At 44.3% G+C, this 23,143-nt stretch overlaps 1 protein-coding gene across 4 annotated transcripts in view; it reads right to left on the bottom strand.

The window, feature by feature from the left end:
* Positions 1–23,143, bottom strand: part of ZSWIM8 (zinc finger SWIM-type containing 8) — a 2,297,361-nt gene that overhangs the window by 2,067,183 nt on the left and 207,035 nt on the right. For all 4 annotated transcript variants that reach the window (XM_085603517.1, XM_085603518.1, XM_085603514.1 and 1 more), the window contains exon 3: positions 1,082–1,176. In XM_085603517.1, coding sequence (XP_085459643.1) covers positions 1,082–1,176 — 95 coding nt within the window. The remainder of the gene's footprint in view (positions 1–1,081; positions 1,177–23,143) is intronic.

Below are 23,143 nucleotides of genomic sequence, written 5' to 3'. Positions count from 1 at the left end.
GGGGAGCCGCCACCCGCACCGTCGGTGCTTAAACTCCGCAGAAGCAGGTTCACAGAATTGAGGCTGCATCCACCAAAAGGGGTGTTTCAGACAGAGGGTGGGTGTTGGAGGGTGTCAAAGGATGGGAAAAAGTGTGCAGTTTAGCTAATAGCGAACTCCCCCCTCCCCCGCAACACTTAATGCCCTTTGGAGGCACGTCTTCCGTGTTTGTTTTCAGTATTATTTCTTCATCTTATTTTCTTTTTCTTCATTTTTAGGTCTCCAATAGACAGAGCATGCGTTGTCTCTTCGAGACATCTGGTTTACTTCCTAACTAAAAAACATTGGCCAAAGCCAATAGCTCTCGTCTCGCATATGCTAGACCTACTGCCTCTGTCAATGCTTGTTATTGCCAGTCGTGAAAGCGGTAAAGTAGGCGCCTGTGTCCCCTCCTTGTTTACAAACTTTCAGGTTCTGTCTTTCTGTTATGAAGTAGATAAAAATCAGCCCTAGTGGCACAATAGAATTTCCTCCAGCGGGCTTTCTGACAGGCGGTTAATCACGCTATGTCTCATTGTTTACATAATGACACTTGTAATGCACATCCTTTGTTTACTGCATTTACAGGGAAAACAAAAATCAAGCGGGGAGAAAGGAACAAGTGTGAGGGGGTGGAAGCAACACAGAATGCTTAAAGTGTGCAGATGTGAGAGAGGAAGACAAGGGAAAGAGCGAGAAAACATGCGCAATCCTTTGGAGTGCTGAAAGACAAAGAAAAAAAGTTCCCTGAATTTGAGCACTGGAAGAACACAAGTCTTCCACTCAAAATGATGGTAAAGAGGCTATGCGAAAGGGGAGAGACAAGCAACAAAGACACTAAGGCAAGCCATCAAATAAGAAGCACACAATAAACAAATAAGAGTGGCAATAAAGTCAACCAATGGTAAGCAAAGCTTGGGCTGTATCCCACTGTAAATTCATAATGTGTCTTTTGTAACCTGCTAGCTTGCGATGCCTGGTAGGCAAGACCTCAAAATGTAATTCTTAAATGTTAGACAATTATTGTAGATAATTGGAGTTCAAGCACCAAGCGCCTACGCACCTATCTGAAGAGGATCTTTCACAGCTCGCATTCTGAAGAGTTGCTCCCCTCGTTGGAATTCATCAGCACTGCCATTTGCCAAGCAAGAGTATAACCTGCAAAAGTAAAGAAAGATTGTTTAATTTCACTGCAAATCCCCATAATACCTAGTCTAAAAATAATAATCCTCGGTCCGAAAGCATAAACATTTTCTAAATATAAGGTATCCTCAGAGGTAAACTGAATACCATGGTAAACAAGAGGAAGGTATATATTTTCAGCAAGTGGTCGTTTATTTCTAGGTTTGGGCACTTAACTATATAAAATTACAAAGATTTATGGATATCTGAAAGGCATTCATCGATCAGTTATATGTGACTTCTGTGACTTGCACAGTCAGAATACTGATATTTGTAAACTGCTTGGCAAACAACAGGTGAACACTGACGATCCAGCTTTAATGCCACTGATATAAGATTTCCCCCAGAACCTAAAAACACAGTGGCATGTAGGACGGTCTGGGTAAAAGTAAGTATTATGGGGACTATGAGCCCTTCAGCACTTCTGAATCAAGGTGCATAAGAGGTCTCTGTCTTTGCAAAAACATATTGTTTGAAACAAACATGCACTGTGCCTGTTTCGCAGTTTAAAAAAAATTGTGAAGGACTTCTATTGAATCATTATTCAAGACCTTACCTTACCACTTACCAGAGGTTGTTGCACAATAAGACTGACGCCAGGAGAATCAGAAACAAAAATAGAATACCTTCAGTTTGTGCAACCAGGCTTATCAATTGGCCTTAGTATTTAGATTTAACAATTCAATTATCGCACTCGCACACAATGAAATTACATTTTACCAGAGTGCCTGTTTTTATTGAAATTGTGTATGCCCATTGTTTTAAAAATGTGAAATGTTTAAATTGTACAGTAAAAGATCACACTACACATTCCCTACTTGTGTATCAAAAGAGCCAAGAGTTATGAACTAAAGAAACCATGTTGGCTTACAGGGAAGGATAAGTATTTTGGGTAGAATGCAACAAACATATTGCTTAGAAGGGGCAGTGAAGGTACAAGAGGAAAAAAAGGGAGTAACACCATTTTTGTTTTTTAAATAGTCAGAAAACGGTTTCTATGCTGATAAAAAAAAGATTTAAATGACTGAAAAGTGTTTAAAGTCAGCTGATTTGTAGGGTAGTGAGAGTGACTGGTTATTACTTTCACCACAAATCCTTATATGAAATACAGGTTTGATCTTTTTTCAATAGTATTTATTAAATAACAGTATTTTCAAATGCCAAAGTGCCGCATTTGACTGTTACATTAGTACTAGTGTCGCGATGCTTAGACCCTCAGAAGCCCTCACACTCCGATTATAAATTTGAAAGGTGATATTGGTCGTCACGTTATTTGTTCATGGCGGTGGATTGATAAGGTGCTTTTCTATTTTTACTATTGTTCCCTGTTAGTGAGCCCAAGAACTGTGATCTTAGGATAGGGGGGGTCATCCTATTTTCTTGTTTCCTCTACCATATTGACACAGATTCTCTGTACACAATACATTTTTGCCTACGGGTTTGTTTATGCCTTTGTAACTCTGACAGCTTCCAGCGCAATAAACTGGAGAAAATTGTGAACAGTCATAAATGCTTCTTGATACATCTTCATGATATAAGGTGAGAAGTCAGTCTCAGTAGGCCTGGTGAACCGTACTACCTCTCAAGCATGCATATGGGCACCTATGTTGGTCTCTGATTACCGTATAGTCGATGGTGGCACAAATTGTTCATATCCAACGCCCATGCCTCATTGGGACTTTTGCTACACCTGTATGTTTTTATTTCCTTTGTTCTGACATTTTGTTACATGGCCTCTAATTTATGTTGCTATTTATCAATGCACCTATCTTCATATATGTATGTGGATATTTGTTATGCAGTGTTGGCTTTCTTCAGAAGCCACTTCACTTATTTATTGTGATACTATTGCATACACTAGAGGAGCGGATGTGGGGCTCAGGTCTCCACTAAGCCCACGAGTAAGTGTGTGCTGGATACACATTTTGTCTTGGACATTTGGCACTGTTCACAGAGTAGTGTCCTTTTTAACTGTTGCGTGCCTCATGCTTTGGTTTTATCTTGTATATATTAATGTGGTTATATGTTTGATGTGTTATGTCAATAATGGTAACTTATCAGTTTATTTACATGTCTAGTGTGTAACCTCTCCAAGGAGATAATTGTGGTTTTTTGTCCGAGTCCTGTGCCGTTTTGTAGTGTATTAAATTTAAATTTTGGTTAATTACTTGTGCCCTCGTTTTGTTTATACGTAATTTTCAGCCTTGATGAAGTTTTCCTAGTGGTAACGAAACGCGTTGGCTGAGCTTTATTTACTACTGAACTTTTTAAAAAAACATTTTGAAATAAAGGCTTTTTCTATACTACAACAAGTGTTTTGGACTTCACTGCCTGGCACAATCCCACTTGTAGCAATTTATCGGGATCTGGAACACAGAGGCGTCACGCAACGGCTGGCGCTGGGGAGTATTGCACAGGACCTAAAGAACTGATGGAACTAGCGTGAGGTGCAGAGCTGCAAGTCCGCCGTTGGGATCTTGGATGTACTTGTAATTTGGACATGGTTGCACTCACAGCATTTCATTCACTATAAAGGATATACGTCACGCTTTAATGATGGGAGGGAAGAAATGGCGCAGGACTTATTTGGGAAAAATGTAGCCATACCACCTCCAGGGAATAGCGCGCAGAATAAGTTGAGTCTACGTGCACTGTTCCTGAAACTGGAAAGCCTTAAAGAATAGGAGCTAGTCCGCTGGTGGGATGGTGTTACCCTTCAACAATATATAGATAGTAAGAAAATCCCTAGGGGTTTAACTATCTTGATTTTCCTGACATTTGAGGATCTCAGTGATGACCTCCTTAAGGAATGGGAGAGGAATCTTGAGGGGGCGTCACTGGTTATCATGGAGATCCTTATCAGACACACCATTGAGAAGGGAGCAAAACTCTTATCAGAAATTGAAGTGGTTGAGAAGGAAATCGTGGCAATAGATACTAAAGACCTGATTGAGAAAAACTATGAAATACTTAAGAAAGCGATTGAGGGACACCAGAACTACCTAAAGAAGGGCGTATGTATATATCTTCATGAAAAACTTTTACCAAATTACAGGTACGGAGGACAGAAAGAGAGTAAGGGAGGAGAGTGACGAGGCCAGGTCAGATAGCAGTATCTCCATATGTAATGTAATGTAAATTGGCACTTCTAGAGCGCACAGCTACTCCATAGAGTGTCCCAGCGCCAAAAGACCTCAAGACAGACAACTGGCACTATTACTGAAAGGAGCGACTGGGCTCACTGGCTATTGCTGGAATAGCCAAGTTTTCAGCCGCTTCCTAAAGGTGAGTAGATCCTGCACCTGCCTGAGTGACAGTGACAGACCATTCCATAGATGGGAGGCCTGCACTTGGAAGGATTGCCCGCCCATCTGGGCGCGGGCAAACTTGGGAATGGTCACCTGCAGCTGTGATGAGGACCTCAGAGTTCTTCGTAGAATGTAATGCTGAACTCTTTTCCTAATTTAAAAGGCGCCAGTGTTGTGTAAAGCTTTGAAAGCCAAGAACAAAGGCTTAAACCGAATCCTCTTAAGGACCGGCAGCCAGTGTAGGGCTTTCAAATGGGTGGACATCCGCGCTCTGGGTCCAATCCTCAGTGAGCAGTGCTGGCTCTAGTAATGCCACTACCGAGCACCCTTTGGGGGAAGGAACAACATCCTTCCAGAGGGAGCTAGCGAAACGAAGGATCAGTTACAATCAAAGAAAAAAGGATCCAAAAAAACAAGGAGGTGTGGGTGCGGGTCAAAAAGGAGGTACAGAAGAATGTGCCGAGGACAATCTAAGGATGTCAACACGTTCCAAAAAGAAACAGAGGTAATTTCTGGCTTAGATGGGAACACGTTGCAGGCAGACAATGTGGGATGCAATGATCTGAAAATCATAAATATTTCTAAAAGATTGCTTGATTCTGATGAAAAGAACTTACTCTGTAAGGGTCTTGACTTTTAGCCGACCAAGGATGGTAAATTGTAAAGTCCTTGAGGATCTCTTTAAATTTGTTAGCTCTCTAAAATTAAAAGACTTCTTCAATGACAAGGTGCCACCAGTGACTATGTCTAGCAATACAACAAGGCCCACTACGCACACCATAGCTGATGTCGAAAATATACAATGTCTTCTCTCACTGGGCTAGGATGTGGGGTTAGACATGCAGTCCATCCTAGAGGGAATAAATATAACGGAAAATCGGACAGTTGACAGTGGCCTACAGTCAAAGTCCAAATTTACTCCTTCTACTTACCATCGTAACATTGACCTCTTCTCAGAAAGAATCAGTGAGGGTTTGTACAAAATGGAAGCATCTAATAACTATGAACCTACACCACGACATAATCTGATAATTGATAAGGTTACGGGAGGATAAGGACATTGTGATAAGGGTTGCGGACAAAGGCGGGAATGTCGTTGTTATGAATACATGTGATTACGTGGGAGAAATAAACTGCCAGTTGAGTGATGGTCAGTGCTATGAGAGGATCGAGGCCATTCCTATTGGAGAATTGGCGTCAGTCATCAATCTTAAATTGATGGAATGGAAGGACATATTCTTACTAAGTGAACAGGAGTATAGGTACCTCAAGGTAGAAAATCTTAAATTCCCGTCTATCTACTTACTCCCTAAGGTACAGAAGAAGTGGGATTTCCCACCTGGGAGACCCATTATATGAGAGGTGGGGTCCCCAACGGAAAGACTGTCTGAGTTCATAGACCTAAAGTTGCAGAAACACGTACAGAACCTTCCATCATACATCAGGGACAGCAAGGACACACTGTCAAAATTCAAGGACCTGGTTTGGTCCAATGACTTGCTTTTTGTGACACTAGACGTAGTTAGCCTCTACACATGCATCAAACACAAGTTTGGACTCTTGGCAGCCAGGTCATACCTGGGCAGAGTGGGGGCAGGTGGTTATGAACACAACAAAATGGTCATAGAAATGATGGAGCTCATTCTCACTAGGAATTACTTCCTCCATGATGGCACCTGGTACCATCATAAGAGGGGAACTGCTATGGGTTCCCGGTTTGCTCCCTCCTATGCATGCCTCTTTATGGGGTGGTATGAGAGGGAGCATGCCTGGAACAGATATGCCTCCACCTGGACTGAACACATTGTCCTTTGGGGGAGGTACATTGACAACATTATTTGCCTATGGTCTGGAACAGAGGACTCCCTTGGGGATTATTTCCAGTACCTCTATGCCAACCCCTACATTGTCAGCTTTACCATGGAGTTTCACAAAGATAAAATGAATTACCTTGACCTCAACTTGTATGTAAGGGATGGTACAATACAGAGCACGCTTTACCGCAAGGAAACAGCCTGCAATGGGGTCTTACACACCATCCACGCGCATACCAGGTATGTTATACAAAACATCCCATATGGGGAAATGGTACGGATAAGACGTAATTGCAGTGAGGAACCTTTGAGAGCAATATCTGGGATGCCAAGACAAGATTTAGTGCGAGAGGGTTTGACAGGAGGGTCTTGGACTCAGCAGAAAGGAGGGTGCAGACACTGAAAAGGGAAACCACACTGGCAGATGGTAACAGAAACAAAGACAACAAGGGAGGCAACACTAAAGTTTGGTTTATTACTCAACACACAAAATTTAGTGACAGAATCTTTAAGCTTTTCAAGAGGAACTGGCATCTGTTAGAGGAGATCCCCAGTCTATGGGGCTCCCTCAGGAGGAACCCATCAATAACATTGTCAAGGTTCTGTCAAGGTACCTGAGTCGATTGAGCCTTTTCCACAGGAGCCGATGCTTGATCTCCACTCCACCACTCCGCTACCGCGAGCTCAGAGGCTCACGAGCAGCAGAGAGGGGGAAAGGGGAATTGGACAGAAAAGAGAGACAACACTGCGTCTTCTTCCTGGACTGGACTCGGACCTTGTCTTCCGATTCCTGCAACGAGAGTTACTTAACAACAATTCTTACCACTAGCTCTACACAGAAATTACATTGACCTCTAACCAACTATACCTGTCCTGACACTGTGTTTGGCCGCTCTCTGCTTGGGTTGATACCTTCTAGTGGGTGAGTAGTGGAGTTGAAAGGTGGGTACCACTCCTGTCTTTTACTAGAAGGTTGAGTTATGTTCAAGTCAATGTTCACTAATTCTCTTTCTTCTACTTCCAGAGCGAGGCAGAAACATTAGGTTGAAAGTTCAATTCATATATGTATATATATATATATATTATATATGCTATGCTGCTTCTCTTGCAAGGTCTCTCTTAGTTCTTACTTGTTTCTTGCGACTACTTTCTCTCTAGTCTTTCCTTCTAAAGATGTTCTGGAGCTCAGTGGATTTTTTAGAGATAGCGCTTCTTTATTCTCTCAATAAGTTGATAGAAAGTCAAAAGCCCTTTCTGGAATCCGGAGTCCACGAGATATAGGAAGAAATCAGCACTTACTTCTCTGAAGGGGAAGTTCGAGAATTGATTCTACCTTCTTCTTGTCCGTCGAGATGTGGTAGAACAGGAAAGGATTTGGACTCTTCACCTCAAGCTGTGACTAAAAACTAACTGTACTCCTGAAGAGAGTGAGCAAATAACTGGAACCCAAATGACATGGGACTGGGAAGGAACCTTAGGGGAAGTTGGCTCTATTCAGAACTAACTGTCAGAATCTTGACGGGAATTGCTTCAGACGAAATACGGAGCGATAGGAAACTCCGTCTAGTCAAACCAATTTTGACGGTTGAAGTGCGCCGCGCTGAGGACGCGCTCGCGCACTTCAGATACTGAGAAAAGACTACACCGCTGCATGAATCTAACAATAGCTGGAAAACAGATGTGCCAGCCAGCGGCCATCTTGAGGGGGGTGTGTACCTGAATCCTAAGCGCTAAAGGATCGCAAGAAGGCAGCAAGCGATCGTACTGAAATCTTTCTACGCCTTCCTACCCAACGACCAGCCTGACTCCTAGAGTGTATGCAAAATGTCGGAAATCTGGCTGCGCCCACCACAGCCCTGACAGTACCTCCCACCAAAACCCCCTCCCTAACCCTTTTGGGCTTAGTGGGGTGTGTGCGGTGAAAATCTCTCAGCAAACGGGAAGCATGGATATTGGATTGGGGCTCCCAAGATCTCTCTTCTGGACCACAACCCTTCCAATCTACGAGATAGAAAATTTCCCCTCCTTGAACTCTTGAGTCGAGTATTCTTTTCACCTCAAATTCCTCCTGCCCTTGTACCAAAACGGGAGAAGGAGAATTCCTGTACCTAACCCCTCTTGGACTGCACTGAAGCAAGGAGACATGAAAAACTGGATGTATCCTCAACCTAGGAGGAAGTCTTAACTTCACACTGACTGGATTCACCATTCTGTCTACCTGAAAGGGACCCATGTACCTCGGCTGAAACTTTCTGTTTCCCTTCAAACGTAAATTTCTAGTAGACAACCAGACTAGATCTCCCTTCTTGTAAACAGGATTGGGACGTCTCTTCTTATCAGCCTGCTTCTTGTAAGAAATCTTAGCCTGTGACAGATTTCTAGTAGCTAATTGATAGGCCTTATGTAAATCCTGAACCACAGTCTCCACAGCAGGAACATCACTAGCCTCCTTGTCTACCCAAACGTTAGGATGACGACCAGAATTTAAATAAAACGGAGAGAAACCTGTGGAGGCATGCTCAGCATTGTTATAAGCGAACTCTGCCGCCCAAATCAGGTCAGGCCAATCTCCCTCCTGGTCCATCAAGAATAGGCGCAGGAACTGCTCCAGCTCCTGATTCACTCTCTCGGTCTGTCCATCAGTCTCAGGATGGAAACTGGAAGACAGACGAGAGTCTACACCCAATCTTTTCAAAAAGGATCTCCAAAAGCGAGAGACAAACTGAGGACCCCTGTCAGAGATAACAACCTTGGGGATTCCGTGGGCCTTGACAATGTGCTGTGTGAACAGTTTGGAAAGCTGGGTAGCATTGGGGAGGGCCTTTAAAGGGATAAAGTGACTCATCTTAGAAAATAGGTCCACCACCACCCAAATGACAGATAATCCCACACTGGAAGGTAGATCCACTATGAAATCCATTGAAATAGTATGCCACGGGTACGGGGCTGGGGGCAATGGCTGCAAAAACCCTTGGGGAGCCCTTCTAAGAGTTTTTCCCTTGATACAAGGCTCGCAAGTAGCTACATACTGCCGCACCTGAGCTTCCATTGCAGGCCACCAAAACTCTCTTCGAATCAGTTCTGTAGTTTTCTTCACTCCCTTGTGCTCGGCCAGCATATTGTCATGAAAGTGTTCAATGATTTGTTCTTGCAGCTCCCGACTAGGCACGAACAACTTGTCTTGGTAAACGGGTCTTCCATCCTTGACTTGATATTCTTCCCCTTTTGCCGTCCAGTCTCTAACTTCTTCCAAAGATCGCAAGTTTGGTAACTTCTGCTCTATTTCGGAGTAGGAGAGTGTTCCTATTATCCGTTCAGCTGGAATTATGACTCCTTTTTCTGCAGTCTTGTTGTCAGCGCTCACATTTAGGCGAGATAAGGCATCCGCCTTCCCATTTGCCGATCCAGGTTTGTAAGTTAAAACAAAGTCGTAATCTGCAAAAAATAAAGACCATCTCAATTGGCGTGGGGTCAAGGTACGGGCAGATTTCAAAAACTGGAGATTCCGATGATCAGTAAATACTGTCACCACATGCCTTGCTCCCAGCAAATAATGTCTCCATTCAGTGAAGGCATCCTTGACTGCCAACAGTTCCTTATCCGCAATGGGATAATTGATTTCAGCCGCAGACAACTTCCTAGAGCGAAAAGCTACTGGATGTAGCTGACCGGTCTGCTTATGTCGCTGGGACAAAACCCCTCCGATGGCCAAATCGGAGGCATCTGCTTCCACAAAAAATGGTTCTCCCGGATCCGGGTGGAGTAAGATTGGAGATGATACAAAGATTTTCTTGAGCTCGTTAAATGCTAATTCCGTTTCGGCATTCCACTCAAATTTGGTCTTCTTCCTCAATAATCTCGTAAGAGGACAAACTCGCTCAGAAAAGTTGATGATAAATCGCCTATAAAAATTGGCGAATCCAAGGAAACTCTGTACCTCCTTTACAGTACGCGGAGAGGGCCACTCCTTGATTGCTCGCACCTTAGACTCATCCATGGAAACTCCATCCGAGGACAACACAAATCCCAAAAACTCAACTTGAGTCGTATGAAAAACACACTTCTCCAGTTTGACAAAAAGTTGATTTTCAAGCAATTTCTTAAGTATGGATCTGACGTGCTGGATATGTTCTTCCTCGCTGGCAGAGAATATGAGGATATCATCTATGTAAACCACTGCGAAGCGATCTAAAAATTCTCGCAGAACATCGTTCAAAAAATGCTGGAATGCTGCTGGAGCATTGCATAAGCCAAATGGCATGACTTGGTACTCAAATAAACCTAAACGAGTGCGAAAGGCGGTTTTCCACTCTTCGCCTTCTGCCATACGTACCAAATGGTAAGCCCCTCTCAAATCCAATTTTGAGTAAACTTTCGCTCCTTTCACCTGGTCTAACAGCTCCGAGATCAAGGGAAGCGGATAACGGTTCTTCTTGGTTACCAAGTTAAGGGCGCGATAGTCTATGCAAGTCCTTAATTGGCCATCTTTCTTGGGGATAAAAAAAAGTGGGGACGAAACTGGAGACTGGGAGGGGCGAATGAATCCGTTGGCCAGGTATCTGTTCAGATATTCCTTGAGATGGGCATTTTCCGCTTCAGACAATGCATAAATCCGACTACAGGGAAGGGAGGCTCCTGGCTCAAGCTCGATTCGACAGTCGTACTCCCGATGAGGCGGCAAACGTTCAGCCTCTCTTTCGTCGAACACTGAGGCCAGATCTTCGTATTCAAGGGGAATTTCTTGGGTGTCAAGCGCACAGATAGTCTTGGGGAAGCTTGCTAAAAGTTGGGATTGTGAAACTTCTGGTGAATCTGGAATCGTGTGAAAGCAATGACGTAGACAATACTCTGAGTTCATGCAAATCGAACGTCTGGCCCAATCAATTTGCGGATTATGCTCAGTGAGCCAAGGCAGACCCAAAATCAGCTGAAATTGTGGAGCGTCGATCAGACTAAATTGCAAGGAACTAAGATGTTGTCCGGGTCCACTCAACAGGATCTTCTCCGTATCATACACAATAGGACCGGAGGACAAGCTCGTTCCGTCCACTGCGCGAACCGGCTCCGGCCTTTCTTTTCTCAAAAAGGTGATTCCGAGAGACTTGGCAAAACCTATGTCGCAAAAATTTCCAGTTGCCCCAGAGTCAATCATGACAGAAATCCCATCCTTGATCCGTCCTCCAAATCTTATTTGCACAGAAATGATCAAATGTGGTGCCGAAGATTGCAAGGTATTTGCCACTAACTTTGGTTCTGGAGTTGACTGTTCCTTCGCTTCCACCAGGGCAACCCCTTCTACTGGTGGAGTCGATCTTTTAACCCAAAATTGTTCTTGGGCCTCTTAGTACACTCCCGCACAAAATGACCAGAGTTCCCACAGTACATGCACAACTTGCCCAATCGTCTCTTCTCCCTTTCTTCCTTCGACAGTGGCCCTCTTACAGAACCAATTTGCATAGGCTCTTCCTCAGACACAGCTTCCTTTAACCTTGATCCTTCTGATTTTATTCTGTCAAACCGAGGTGGGACATTCCTAAATTCCTTACGTCTCTCACTCCTTCTTTCACTCTGTCGCTGATCAATCTGTAGGACTAAGTCTATTAGTTCTGACACCTCAGTAGGACGCCTTGGGATCTGTGAGAGACCATCCTTTAACTCATCCTTTAGCCCACGATAGAAAATTGCAGCTCTTTTTTCCTCTGGCCAACTGGTTTCCACAATTAGTTTGTTGAATTGGGCCAGGTATGCCACTAATTCACGATTCCCCTGCTTAAGATCTAACAGCTCATTGTCCGTGGATTGGGAGATGGTTCTTCTGTCAAAAATCCGTAAAAATTCTCTCTTGAATCCTTCAAAATCATACAAAATGGAATCATTGTTGTTCACCAAGGGCATGGACCAGGCAGCAGCATCTCCACTCAGGTACGACAGCATGAAAGCCACTTTGGATTGATCTTCCTTAAAAATGATTGGCCGACAGAGATAGTGTAAGGAACATTGCGTGAGAAAAATTTGGGCCTTGTGTGGGTCCCCACTAAATCTTTCTGGAGCTGCCAATGGAATTGTCGGGGAAATAGCATGAATGACCTGAGTAGTGAGTTCTGCAGCAGACGGGGCAGGAGCAAAAGAAGGAGGCTTATCTTCCTTAACTGAGGAAGGAGAACCTCCGGAAAACTCGTCAAACTGCTGACGCAAATAACGAGCTTCTTGGGCAGACTTCCTAACCTCTTCCCTCAGGGACTTGTTATCTTCCAAGGTGTCACTTAGCTGTTTCTGTATACTATCTAACACCGTTGCTAGAGCCTTTACATCAATTCCCTCAGCCATCGTGCTCGGGTGGAATTTTAATTGTTTGGGCACTTCAATCTGTCAAGGTTCTGTCAAGGTACCTGAGTCGATTGAGCCTTTTCCACAGGAGCCGATGCTTGATCTCCACTCCACCACTCCGCTACCGCGAGCTCAGAGGCTCACGAGCAGCAGAGAGGGGGAAAGGGGAATTGGACAGAAAAGAGAGACAACACTGCGTCTTCTTCCTGGACTGGACTCGGACCTTGTCTTCCGATTCCTGCAACGAGAGTTACTTAACAACAATTCTTACCACTAGCTCTACACAGAAATTACATTGACCTCTAACCAACTATACCTGTCCTGACACTGTGTTTGGCCGCTCTCTGCTTGGGTTGATACCTTCTAGTGGGTGAGTAGTGGAGTTGAAAGGTGGGTACCACTCCTGTCTTTTACTAGAAGGTTGAGTTATGTTCAAGTCAATGTTCACTAATTCTCTTTCTTCTACTTCCAGAGCGAGGCAGAAACATTAGGTTGAAAGTTCAATTCATATATGTATATATATATATATTATATATGCTATGCTGCTTCTCTTGCAAGGTCTCTCTTAGTTCTTACTTGTTTCTTGCGACTACTTTCTCTCTAGTCTTTCCTTCTAAAGATGTTCTGGAGCTCAGTGGATTTTTTAGAGATAGCGCTTCTTTATTCTCTCAATAAGTTGATAGAAAGTCACAAGCCCTTTGTGGAATCCGGAGTCCACGAGATATAGGAAGAAATCAGCACTTACTTCTCTGAAGGGGAAGTTCGAGAATTGATTCTATCTTCTTCTTGTCCGTCGAGATGTGGTAGAACAGGAAAGGATTTGGACTCTTCACCTCAAGCTGTGACTAAAAACTAACTGTACTCCTGAAGAGAGTGAGCAAATAACTGGAACCCAAATGACATGGGACTGGGAAGGAACCTTAGGGGAAGTTGGCTCTATTCAGAACTAACTGTCAGAATCTTGACGGGAATTGCTTCAGACGAAATACGGAGCGATAGGAAACTCCGTCTAGTCAAACCAATTTTGACGGTTGAAGTGCGCCGCGCTGAGGACGCGCTCGCGCACTTCAGATACTGAGAAAAGACTACACCGCTGCATGAACCTAACAATAGCTGGAAAACAGATGTGCCAGCCAGCGGCCATCTTGAGGGGGGTGTGTACCTGAATCCTAAGCGCTAAAGGATCGCAAGAAGGCAGCAAGCGATCGTACTGAAATCTTTCTACGCCTTCCTACCCAACGACCAGCCTGACTCCTAGAGTGTATGCAAAATGTCGGAAATCTGGCTGCGCCCACCACAGCCCTGACAAACATACAGAAGGGGTACTACGCTTAGAAAGGAACTCTGTCCCAGTTACATCAAAACCACCAGGAAAGAACCTACTTGGTTACCGGAAAAACCCAAAGGTTTTCACACTTGTAGTACCTGTAGCTTTTGCAAATTTGGGGTTAATAAGTTCAAGGAATTCAATTACAACAGTTCGACCAAACATATGAACACACAGTTTATTAACTGCAACACTATCTTTGTAGTATATGTGATAGGCTGTCCCTGCAATAGGATCTATGTGGGTAGCACAAAGAAAAGCCTTAAACTACGTTTTCAGGAGCACCGGAGAGCAATCGTCAATGGGGACATGAAATACCCCATGGCAGAACACTATTGCAAAAACCATCTTGGTAAAACTAGCTTCTGGTTCCATGGTATTGATTGGGCGGAGGCTGGTCTTAGGGGTGGCAACAGGGAACTATGCCTGAGGCAATGTGAATCCAAATGGATATGTAAGCTACGAACAATTGATCAGGGCGTCAATACTAATAATGAGATGCATTACTTCCTGGGTGAAAATGAATGACAGGGGTTTACACCCATTGCCCTAAATGTCTGCATGTAGCCCGAGTAAACTAGGAAGAACCTAAGTGGTGCTCGGTAGGCTTCGGGGCGACGCTCCATTGGTACTTAGTGCACAACAATGTGTATATCTGAAAATCCATGCATGTGATTACCACTGTAAAGTATGCATTCAGCACAATTGTGCATGGTACTGGTCTCAATAATGTACGTTATTTGGTCCTCCACACGGAGTAGTGTGAATTGTGATCTTGCTATGTATGCTATACCTATGGCTGTGACTGATAAATGCCCTGCATCCATGCGTGTTATTACTCCTTCCTAATACTCCTTGCATTATTTCCTGTCTATTCTCATGTGAAACGTTGGACAAGGATGCATGTATACTAGGGTTCTTCATTATGACCCTTAACAGTACCCATTGACTCATGGTGCTAGGCTGCACCGGTTAAAATCATCACATCCTGCACTTTCAATCTTGCATTTTAACAAATTGTCGCGCATGGCAACACCAGACTTAACACTTAATCTTGCTCTTATAATTCTGGGCTTCACCATCATTTATCCAGACTACCCTTGTCTGTTCTATATACCCTTTTGCCATCAGATATTGGTGTTTTCATTGTGTACATGATCGCTGTTCTACAGTTGGTTACTATGCCTTGGCACTTTATCCTGGAGTATTGAGCATGTGATGAGCTTTCGCGGTTTCACTCTCCGCGCTGCTGAAGTTTCTACTGGCGCTCACTTGTTGGCTCACTGCCGTAAATACACAATGGTCATGGCTTTTGGAAAGTTTTGCTTGCCCTTGATCTGAGGTGAATAAGGTTGGGCTGCATGGACTGCCTTTGTATACTTCAAAATTAGTGTCCTTCGGATGTGTGTTTACGTTAAGAAATGTCACAGGCGTTTCTTTTGATCTATATTGATACCCGACTAGTCGTTCCAATGTGGCGGACATATACCCAGCACATTGGTCGTAATTTCTGGTAGTTACTGAATACTTTTGCTTACGCATGATTAGAGGCCAAATAAGTTGGGCAGTATGACCTTTAGTTGTGTTCTACAACTTCATTGTCCACCAACTATGGGGTCACATCAGTAATCATTAGAAAATATATGGCTCCTTTATGCTATTGATCCCCTTTTGGCTGTTTGAAGATGGTGGCCAGTACTGCCTCTTATGTCCGGGAGACAATGGTTGGACTTCCTGTCCATGCATCCTGTCACATCATAGGTGGAGGGTTGGACGGCATGGCTTTGTGGGAGGCGCCTGTGGACTTTAAAATAAGATGCTGGTGCGAACGCTCACTTCAGATGTGGACGGCACCGTCGTGTGGACGGTAAGGAGGTAGCTGTGGGCGTCTTCTATGTATACGGGGCATGACCGGGGATAGTCTTTAGTGGCTCTGGGCCGTTTAGAATCCTAGCAGTCAATGTGAATTTGAATCCTTATCAGCTAACTGATACGCGTCCCTTTTTGTAACGGACACATTAAGGGACAAGGGCAATGAGAAGTTTGAACGCTGGTCTCTCACTGTTGCTCGGGTCCAGGTGCAGTGATGGGAGATTCACGGGGATAGATTGGGTATTTCAACATGGCGTGTGGTGTGTTTTCTTATAGTGTTTTTATTGCTTGCGATTTCCACAAACTGGCTACCGGGGGCGTGATTCGTTTTGTTAAAGCGAGGAGGCACCTTTAGTTTCACAATACGTCGGCATGCTCACTTTAGTTTGAGTGCATGCGCCCGTCTAGGCTGCTGACCAAGGAAGAACGATTGTCGCTTTGGTTATTATTAATTCCAGCGATGATCGTGTGCTGGGGGTTCTCTTTATTGAATGGTTTCCTTCTGCTCTGCTACTCTTGTGGCTGTTGTGCATACTTTAATCAAGCAGGTTCAGGATGTTCTATTTCAAGGGGTGACTGCTAAGGTTGATGCTAGCTCCCTCTGGAGGTGCCCGTATCTGAACACCATGACCAGCATCAGACGAATTACTGATGAACTCTAAGCTGTGCCAGTAGTACACAAGTGCCGTATTTTACTGTTACATTAGTACTATGCATTCTAGAGTCACTATGCTTAGACCCTCAGAAGCCATCACACTCGGATTATAAATTTGCAAGGGGATAATGGTCTTGTCAAGGTTTTTGTCAATGGCGGTGGATTGATAAGGTGCTTTTCTATTTTTACTGTTGTTCACTGATAGTGAGCCCAAGAACTGTGGTCTTAGGATGGGGGACGGGGGAGGGGGTCAACCTGTTTTCTTGTTTCCTCTACCATATTGACACAGGTTTGCTGTACAAAATAGGGTTTCACCTATGGGCTTAATTATGCCTGTATAACTCCGACGGCTTACAGCGCAATAAACTGGAGAGAACTGTGAACAGGCAAACGCTTCTTAATACATCTTCATGATATTATAGAGTGAGAAGTCAGCCCCGGTAGGCCTGGTGAAGCTTACCACCTCGCAAGCATGTGTATGGGCACCTATGTTAGTCACTGATTACCGTATTGTGAATGGGGGCCCAAACTGTCTATCTCTAACGCCCGTGCCTCATTGCGACTTTTGCTACACCTGTATGTTATTTCCTTTGGTCTGACATTTTCTTACATTGCCTCTATTTTCTGTTGCTATTTATCTATGCACCTGTCTTCATATATGTATGTGGATATTTGTTTTGCGGTGTTGGCTTTCTTCAGATGCCACTTCACTTATTTATTGTGGTACTATTGTATACACTAAAGGAGCGGATGTGGGGCTTAGGTCTCTACTAAGCCCACGAGTAGGTGTGTGCTGGATACAGTTTTTGTCTTGGACATATGGCACTGTTCACAGAGTAGTGTCCTTTTTAACTATTATGTGCTTCATGCTTTGGTTTTATCTTGTATATATTAATGTGGTTATATGTTCAGTGTGTTATGTCAATAATGGTAACTTAACGGTGTATTTACACGTCTAGTGTGTAACCTCTCCTAGGAGATAAATGTGGTTTGAGTCTTATGCCGTTTTGTAATGTATTTAATTTTAATTAATTACTTGTGTCCTCGTTTTGATTTCTGTTTTTTTTATATGTAATTTTCAACCCTGATGAAGTTCTCCTAGAGGGAACGAAACACGTTGGTTGAGCTTTATTTACTACTGAACTTTGGAAAAAACATTTTGATACTACAAGTGTTTTGGACTTCATTGCCTGGTGCACCCCAACTTGTAGCAATTTATCTGGATCTGGAACACAGAGGCGTCACGAAACGGTTGGCGCTGGGGAGTATTGTGCAGGACCTAAAGAACTGATGGAACTAGCATGAGGTGAAGAGCTTTAAGTCTGCTGTTGGGATCTTGGATGACCTTTCGCTGCCCTCCTGATGACCGTCGCAAAGGAGGCAGATGCCCATAGGATTCAGGGAATTCAGACAAATGTCAGGAAGCTTATACAACTCACCAGCACCTTAAAGGCCTTAAAAAATGTTAGGTTCTTCATACATGTCATCATCATCTTTATAGCACTGTTGTTCTAGGTCTAAGAAACTGTAACAACGTTATTTAGGGAGTTGCAGAGCTTCCGAATGTGATAAAAACGATTGCCTCCAGATCTGGCATCAGTGCTGGCATCGAGGCTCGGGCCTGTGGCAAAGATCTCTGCACTGCCGGAATCGGACACTGTGCTGGGGCAGGAGCCAGCAGTGCTGACCTCATTGATGCGGTCCAGCTCGGGTAGGTGCCAAATGGCATAGTTGGCATTGGAGACAGATGTGCTGATGGGCCTCAGACAGGCTGCAACCTCGAATCCTTGGGGGCGGAAGGCGCTCCAGTGAAATTCGGCATGATACCAAAAATGATAGCTACAGCCTCCTTCAGAGGTTACATTTCATCTGCTGTGGTAGCTTGCTGAGGCAGGAGGTGGAGCAGAAGCACAATGGCACCGCTCCCGTAAGAGAACAACCAAGGGCAAGAGATGCCCAGGGCATCACACGACTCTAAACGGTGTGAGTGACAGGATGTCTGCAAACCGTGTTTGGACTTATTGTGCGATTTACAGGACTTACATAAACTCCTGAATCTCGATGTGGAGCAGTTCAAAGATCCGAGTGAGTGTGTCTGCAATCTTGACCAAGATCGCTTCAGCGACTTCTTCTGGAGTTTGGCATTAATGACTGTCTTGAATTGCCTTTCGGATCATTTTCGTGGAGCAAGAGTCATCTTGTGTTAGGTGCCGAGCCACCAAGGGCAGAGGTTGTGGGAGTCTGTCACCGACATCTGTTGGTGTCAGTGACGACATGGTTTGGAACCTGTCATTTTGGGACACAACTGCACACTGGATATAGAATTTTACGGAGATGATCTGTCAGACAGCATTGCTAACTCTGGAACCTCATCGAAAGGCACAGAGGAAGGGAACTGACATCAGCACGGAGAGATAGTGTGCACATAAGGGCCCTAAAGTCACATCTGAGGCAGACTGCTAGAGTTCAGGTAATGGGGCTCATATCTCTCTCCAGAACAACATTTCTTGGAATGACACCGGGGTGCAAGCTCTCCCCCTTCTTAGTTGGCATTGCTGTTGAACCACTGGCATGTCATAAAAGGGAGTTTTTCGTGCCAAAAGGGACTATCCTTCACTACATTAAGACTTCCAATGCCCATGTACGCATATATTTTATGGAGGATGAAACATCTGGATGTCAACCTGTCCCTCATTATCAGGTTATTAAAAGGGAGTTTTTCGTGCACAAAAGGGACTATCCTTCACTACATTAAGACTTCCAATGCCCATGTACGCAGATATTTTATGGAGGATGAAACATCTGGATGTCAACCTGTCCCTCATTATCAGGTTATTTGATTTGGTCAATACTCAGTGATGAAATTTAACTGCGGGAAGTTAAAGATAATCACACTTCTAGCAAACAACTATGTGCCGGAACTCGAAGATACCTACGATGCAGAACTATGCCTACAGGTATGTTACTTTCCCTTCTGCATTGTAGGATATTTATGGTTGGTCATAAACCTTGAATAGAACCGCAAGCTAATCAAACTTCGTAAAGCGGCTGTCAGGTATATATACATATGTATCCTGTGAAACCGTAAAGATCCTACAAGGGAGGCTGCCCTGCACAAAGAATAGACTATGACAAGAAAACCTAATTGAAGAGGTTTCTTAAAGTATCTTGTCCAAACCTAGAGTCGGCTTGAGTATCCAATTCTAAGCAGTAATGTTTTGCGAATGAGTGCAGAGAGCTCCGAGTTGCTGCCCTGCAAAATGTCCTGACTAGGTACCTGTCTCACCCAGTTGTGGTCGCAGCTTTTCCTCTTGATGAGTGAGCCCAAGGTTTGCCTGGTAAAGACTTATTGGCAATCTGGCAACATAGGATAATGCATGAAACTATCCACCTAGCTATGGATTGTGTTGAGGTTGGTAAACCTTGTCTCATGGCCCCATAATTTATGAACATTTGGGAAGATTTTGCAATAGATTTTGATCTGTCTAAGTAAAAGGGAAGGACTCTTAAGATCGAGGAGTGTAATGTTTTCTCAGCTGCAGAAGTGGGGTTTAGAAAACAGGTAGACAGATTGATTGAGATGGAAATCTGAGACTAACTTGGGCAAGAAAGTATAGAGTTACTTAAAACAACCCTATTGTGGTGGAAAACTGTAAAGGGTTCAACAGAAGATTCACCGACTCTACAAGCCAAGGTAATTGCAACCAAAAAGGCAGTTCCCCATGATAAGTGTTGCAGAGATGCTTTATGAATCAGCTCAAAGGGAGGACCCATCAATTTGGACAGTACTATGTTTAACTCCCAAAGAGGAGAGGGGTTTCTGCCAGGAAGAAAAACCTTTTTGAGGTCTTCTGAAAAGTCCTTAACAACTGGAATCCTGAAAAAGAATTATTGTGTTGGAGATGTATGATGTACAGTGATAGCTGTTAAGTGAACTCTTATACAGGGCAGTTATAGGCCAGACTTGACTAGGTGTAGTAAATAAGTGGAATTATTTTTTCCTGTAATGTTTTCATTTAAATGCGTAGCAAGCCCTTGTGGAAGGGCGCTTCACTTCTTTAAGAAAACTCATGCAATCTTTTGGAAGATTTAGATGTCCATTCTGGATGACCTCAGGAGCCATGCTGCCAAATTCAATTATTAGATAGAGGGATGGAGAATTCTGCCCTGTTGTTTGGAGAGAAGGTCCGATCTGAGCAGGAAACGTTTGTGGTGGGTTATCGATAAGTGGAGTAGGTCATGTACCACCATTGTCTCTGCCAGTCCGAAGCTATGAGGATCATTGTGATGTGTGATCTCAGAAGTCTTTGGATCACCCGCAGAATTTGTAGAATTGGTGGAAAAGCATACCCAAATGGAGTCGACCAGTCTATCAAAAGGGCATTGCCCAGAGACTTCAGTTTTGGAGCTCTGGATGCGAATTCTTGGCATTTTGAGTTTAGGGCAGTAGCGAACAGATACAGAGTTGGGGTGCTCCATTCTTGGAAGATAGCATCTACGACTTCAATGTTGAGGTCCCACTCATGGTTTTCTTCATTGAAGAAGCTGAGGAAATCTGCTTCTATGTTTAGGACTCCTGGGATATGAAAGGCTGTAATGGAGATTCCTCTCGCCAGAGCTCAATGCCATAGTGCTTGCGCCTGGTAAGACAACTGCTTGGACCTGGTTTCACCCTGCTTGTTGATGTAAAACTTTGTGGTGGTGTGGTCTGTTTGAATCATGAGGTCCTTCGATTGCAGAGACGGAAGAAATGCTTTGAGGGCCAGAAACATTGGTTTCAGTTCCAGAAGATATATGTGGCAATTCTTTTCTTTTTGGGACCATAGACCTTGGATAGTCAGATCATTCATGTGGGCACTCCATCTTGTTACTGATGCATCTGTGATGATCAATTGAGATGAGGTTGGTTATTTAAATGAAACTCCCATCTGTAGATTTTTTGAGTTGGTGCACCATGCAAGGGATTGACATGCATTGCATGTCAGGGGAATCCGACCTTTCCAAAGGCCTGTTGTTTGAGACTATTGATCTTACAGACATGAGCGTAGAGGTCTCATATACAGGCATACGTTCGGTACAATACTGATGCAGGACACCATAGATCCTAAAAGGGACCCTACCTCGCGAACAGTGGGCCTGGTCTGTTATAGAATTTGGGAACAATTTGTTTGAATTGAAAACACTCTCTTCTCCAAAGGATACACGATTCTTTTGGAGTGTCCAAAGTAGCTCCTAGAAATGTGAGGCACTGAACCGGTGTTGCAATGGACTTTTGCGGATTGACCTGGAGACCTAATTTTGCCAGGAGAGATGTTGTGACGGAGATGTTGTAATAGTGTAGTCCTCCTTTGCGAAAAGTCTCAGCTCTGATGAGCCAGTCGTCCAGGTATGGATATACAAAATTACCTTGTTTTCTTGGTTGAGCCACCACCACTGTCATATATTTAGAAAAAATGGTGGTATTGATTTGAGACCGAAGGGTAGCACTGCATATTGATAGTTGTGGGAGCCAACTAGAAATCTGAGAATTTGTTTGTGACGTGGAAGTATGAGAATATTAAAATACGTGTCTTGTAGATCTATTGCGCATTCTTCCTCAAGTGCTGGAAAATTAGGTGCAGTGAAAGGATTTTGAACTTCTCTCTCTTCATAAATTTGTTCAGGAACCTGAGGTCCGGGATTGGTCGAAACTGGTGTAGGTGATCTTTCTTCTTTTTTTTTTTTTTTAAATCTTTTTATTAATTTCAGACAACAAAACACAAACAGGTCACACAAGACAGGTCTCTTTCATGCAATGCATCTAGGGTGGCGCAGCACCTGAAATTTATGAGGACAGTCCAAAGACCAGGCTAGCAGCCCGAACCGGCCTGCAGCCTATAGGACGTCCACACTTTCCGGGCCGGATAGGCGGGCCCGTGGCGGCTCAACTATATCTCCCCGATATGCGTTCCAAAGCGACCACACCTCCTCCCATTTCCTGGGACACCCTCGTGCCGTGTATACCGTCTTTTCCTGTAGCATACACCAGTCCATATCGTTCTGCCAGTCCCTCAATTTCGGCAGGGTCGATGCCCCCCATAGACGGGCTATATTCCTTTTGGTGACCATTTGTCCCAGTGTGACCCATAGTCTCCCCCGTTGGGACAAGTCCGTGGGTTCCCAAATGTTCAGCAAGCATCTCTTAGCCTCCGTGCATATATCAGTTTCCCACACCTCCCCCATACAGGACACCACTCGCCTCCAGTACCGCTGTACCCCTGGGCACTCCCATAAAATATGAAAAAAGGAACCTCTCTCTCCGCACCCCCGACGGCACAGTCCCTCCCCTCCCCATCGCCTGGAGCCTGGTGCAGGAGACATACACTCTGTGCAAAATTTTTAACTGCACCAGTCGGAGTCTAGCTGATATCGCCACTTCCCTAGGAGACCCCAGCGCGATAATCCACTCCTCATCGTCAATCTCCAGCCCGTCTGCCACCCATTTCGCTTTCAGGGAGTCTAGGGGGTCGGGGGGGTTGTTAATCAGTTTTTTGTATGTGAGGGAAATGGCATGCTCCGGCATGTGGCCGTCCAACAGCCTGTCCTCAAGCGGGGAGGCCTGCGGAGGTCGGGTCCTCGGAGTGATGTTAGCTCAAAGGGA

This window comes from Triturus cristatus, chromosome 1_2, assembly GCF_964204655.1.
Source record: "Triturus cristatus chromosome 1_2, aTriCri1.1, whole genome shotgun sequence".
Classification (NCBI taxonomy): Eukaryota; Metazoa; Chordata; class Amphibia; order Caudata; family Salamandridae; genus Triturus; species Triturus cristatus.
This window is presented reverse-complemented; position numbering and strand designations above follow the sequence as displayed.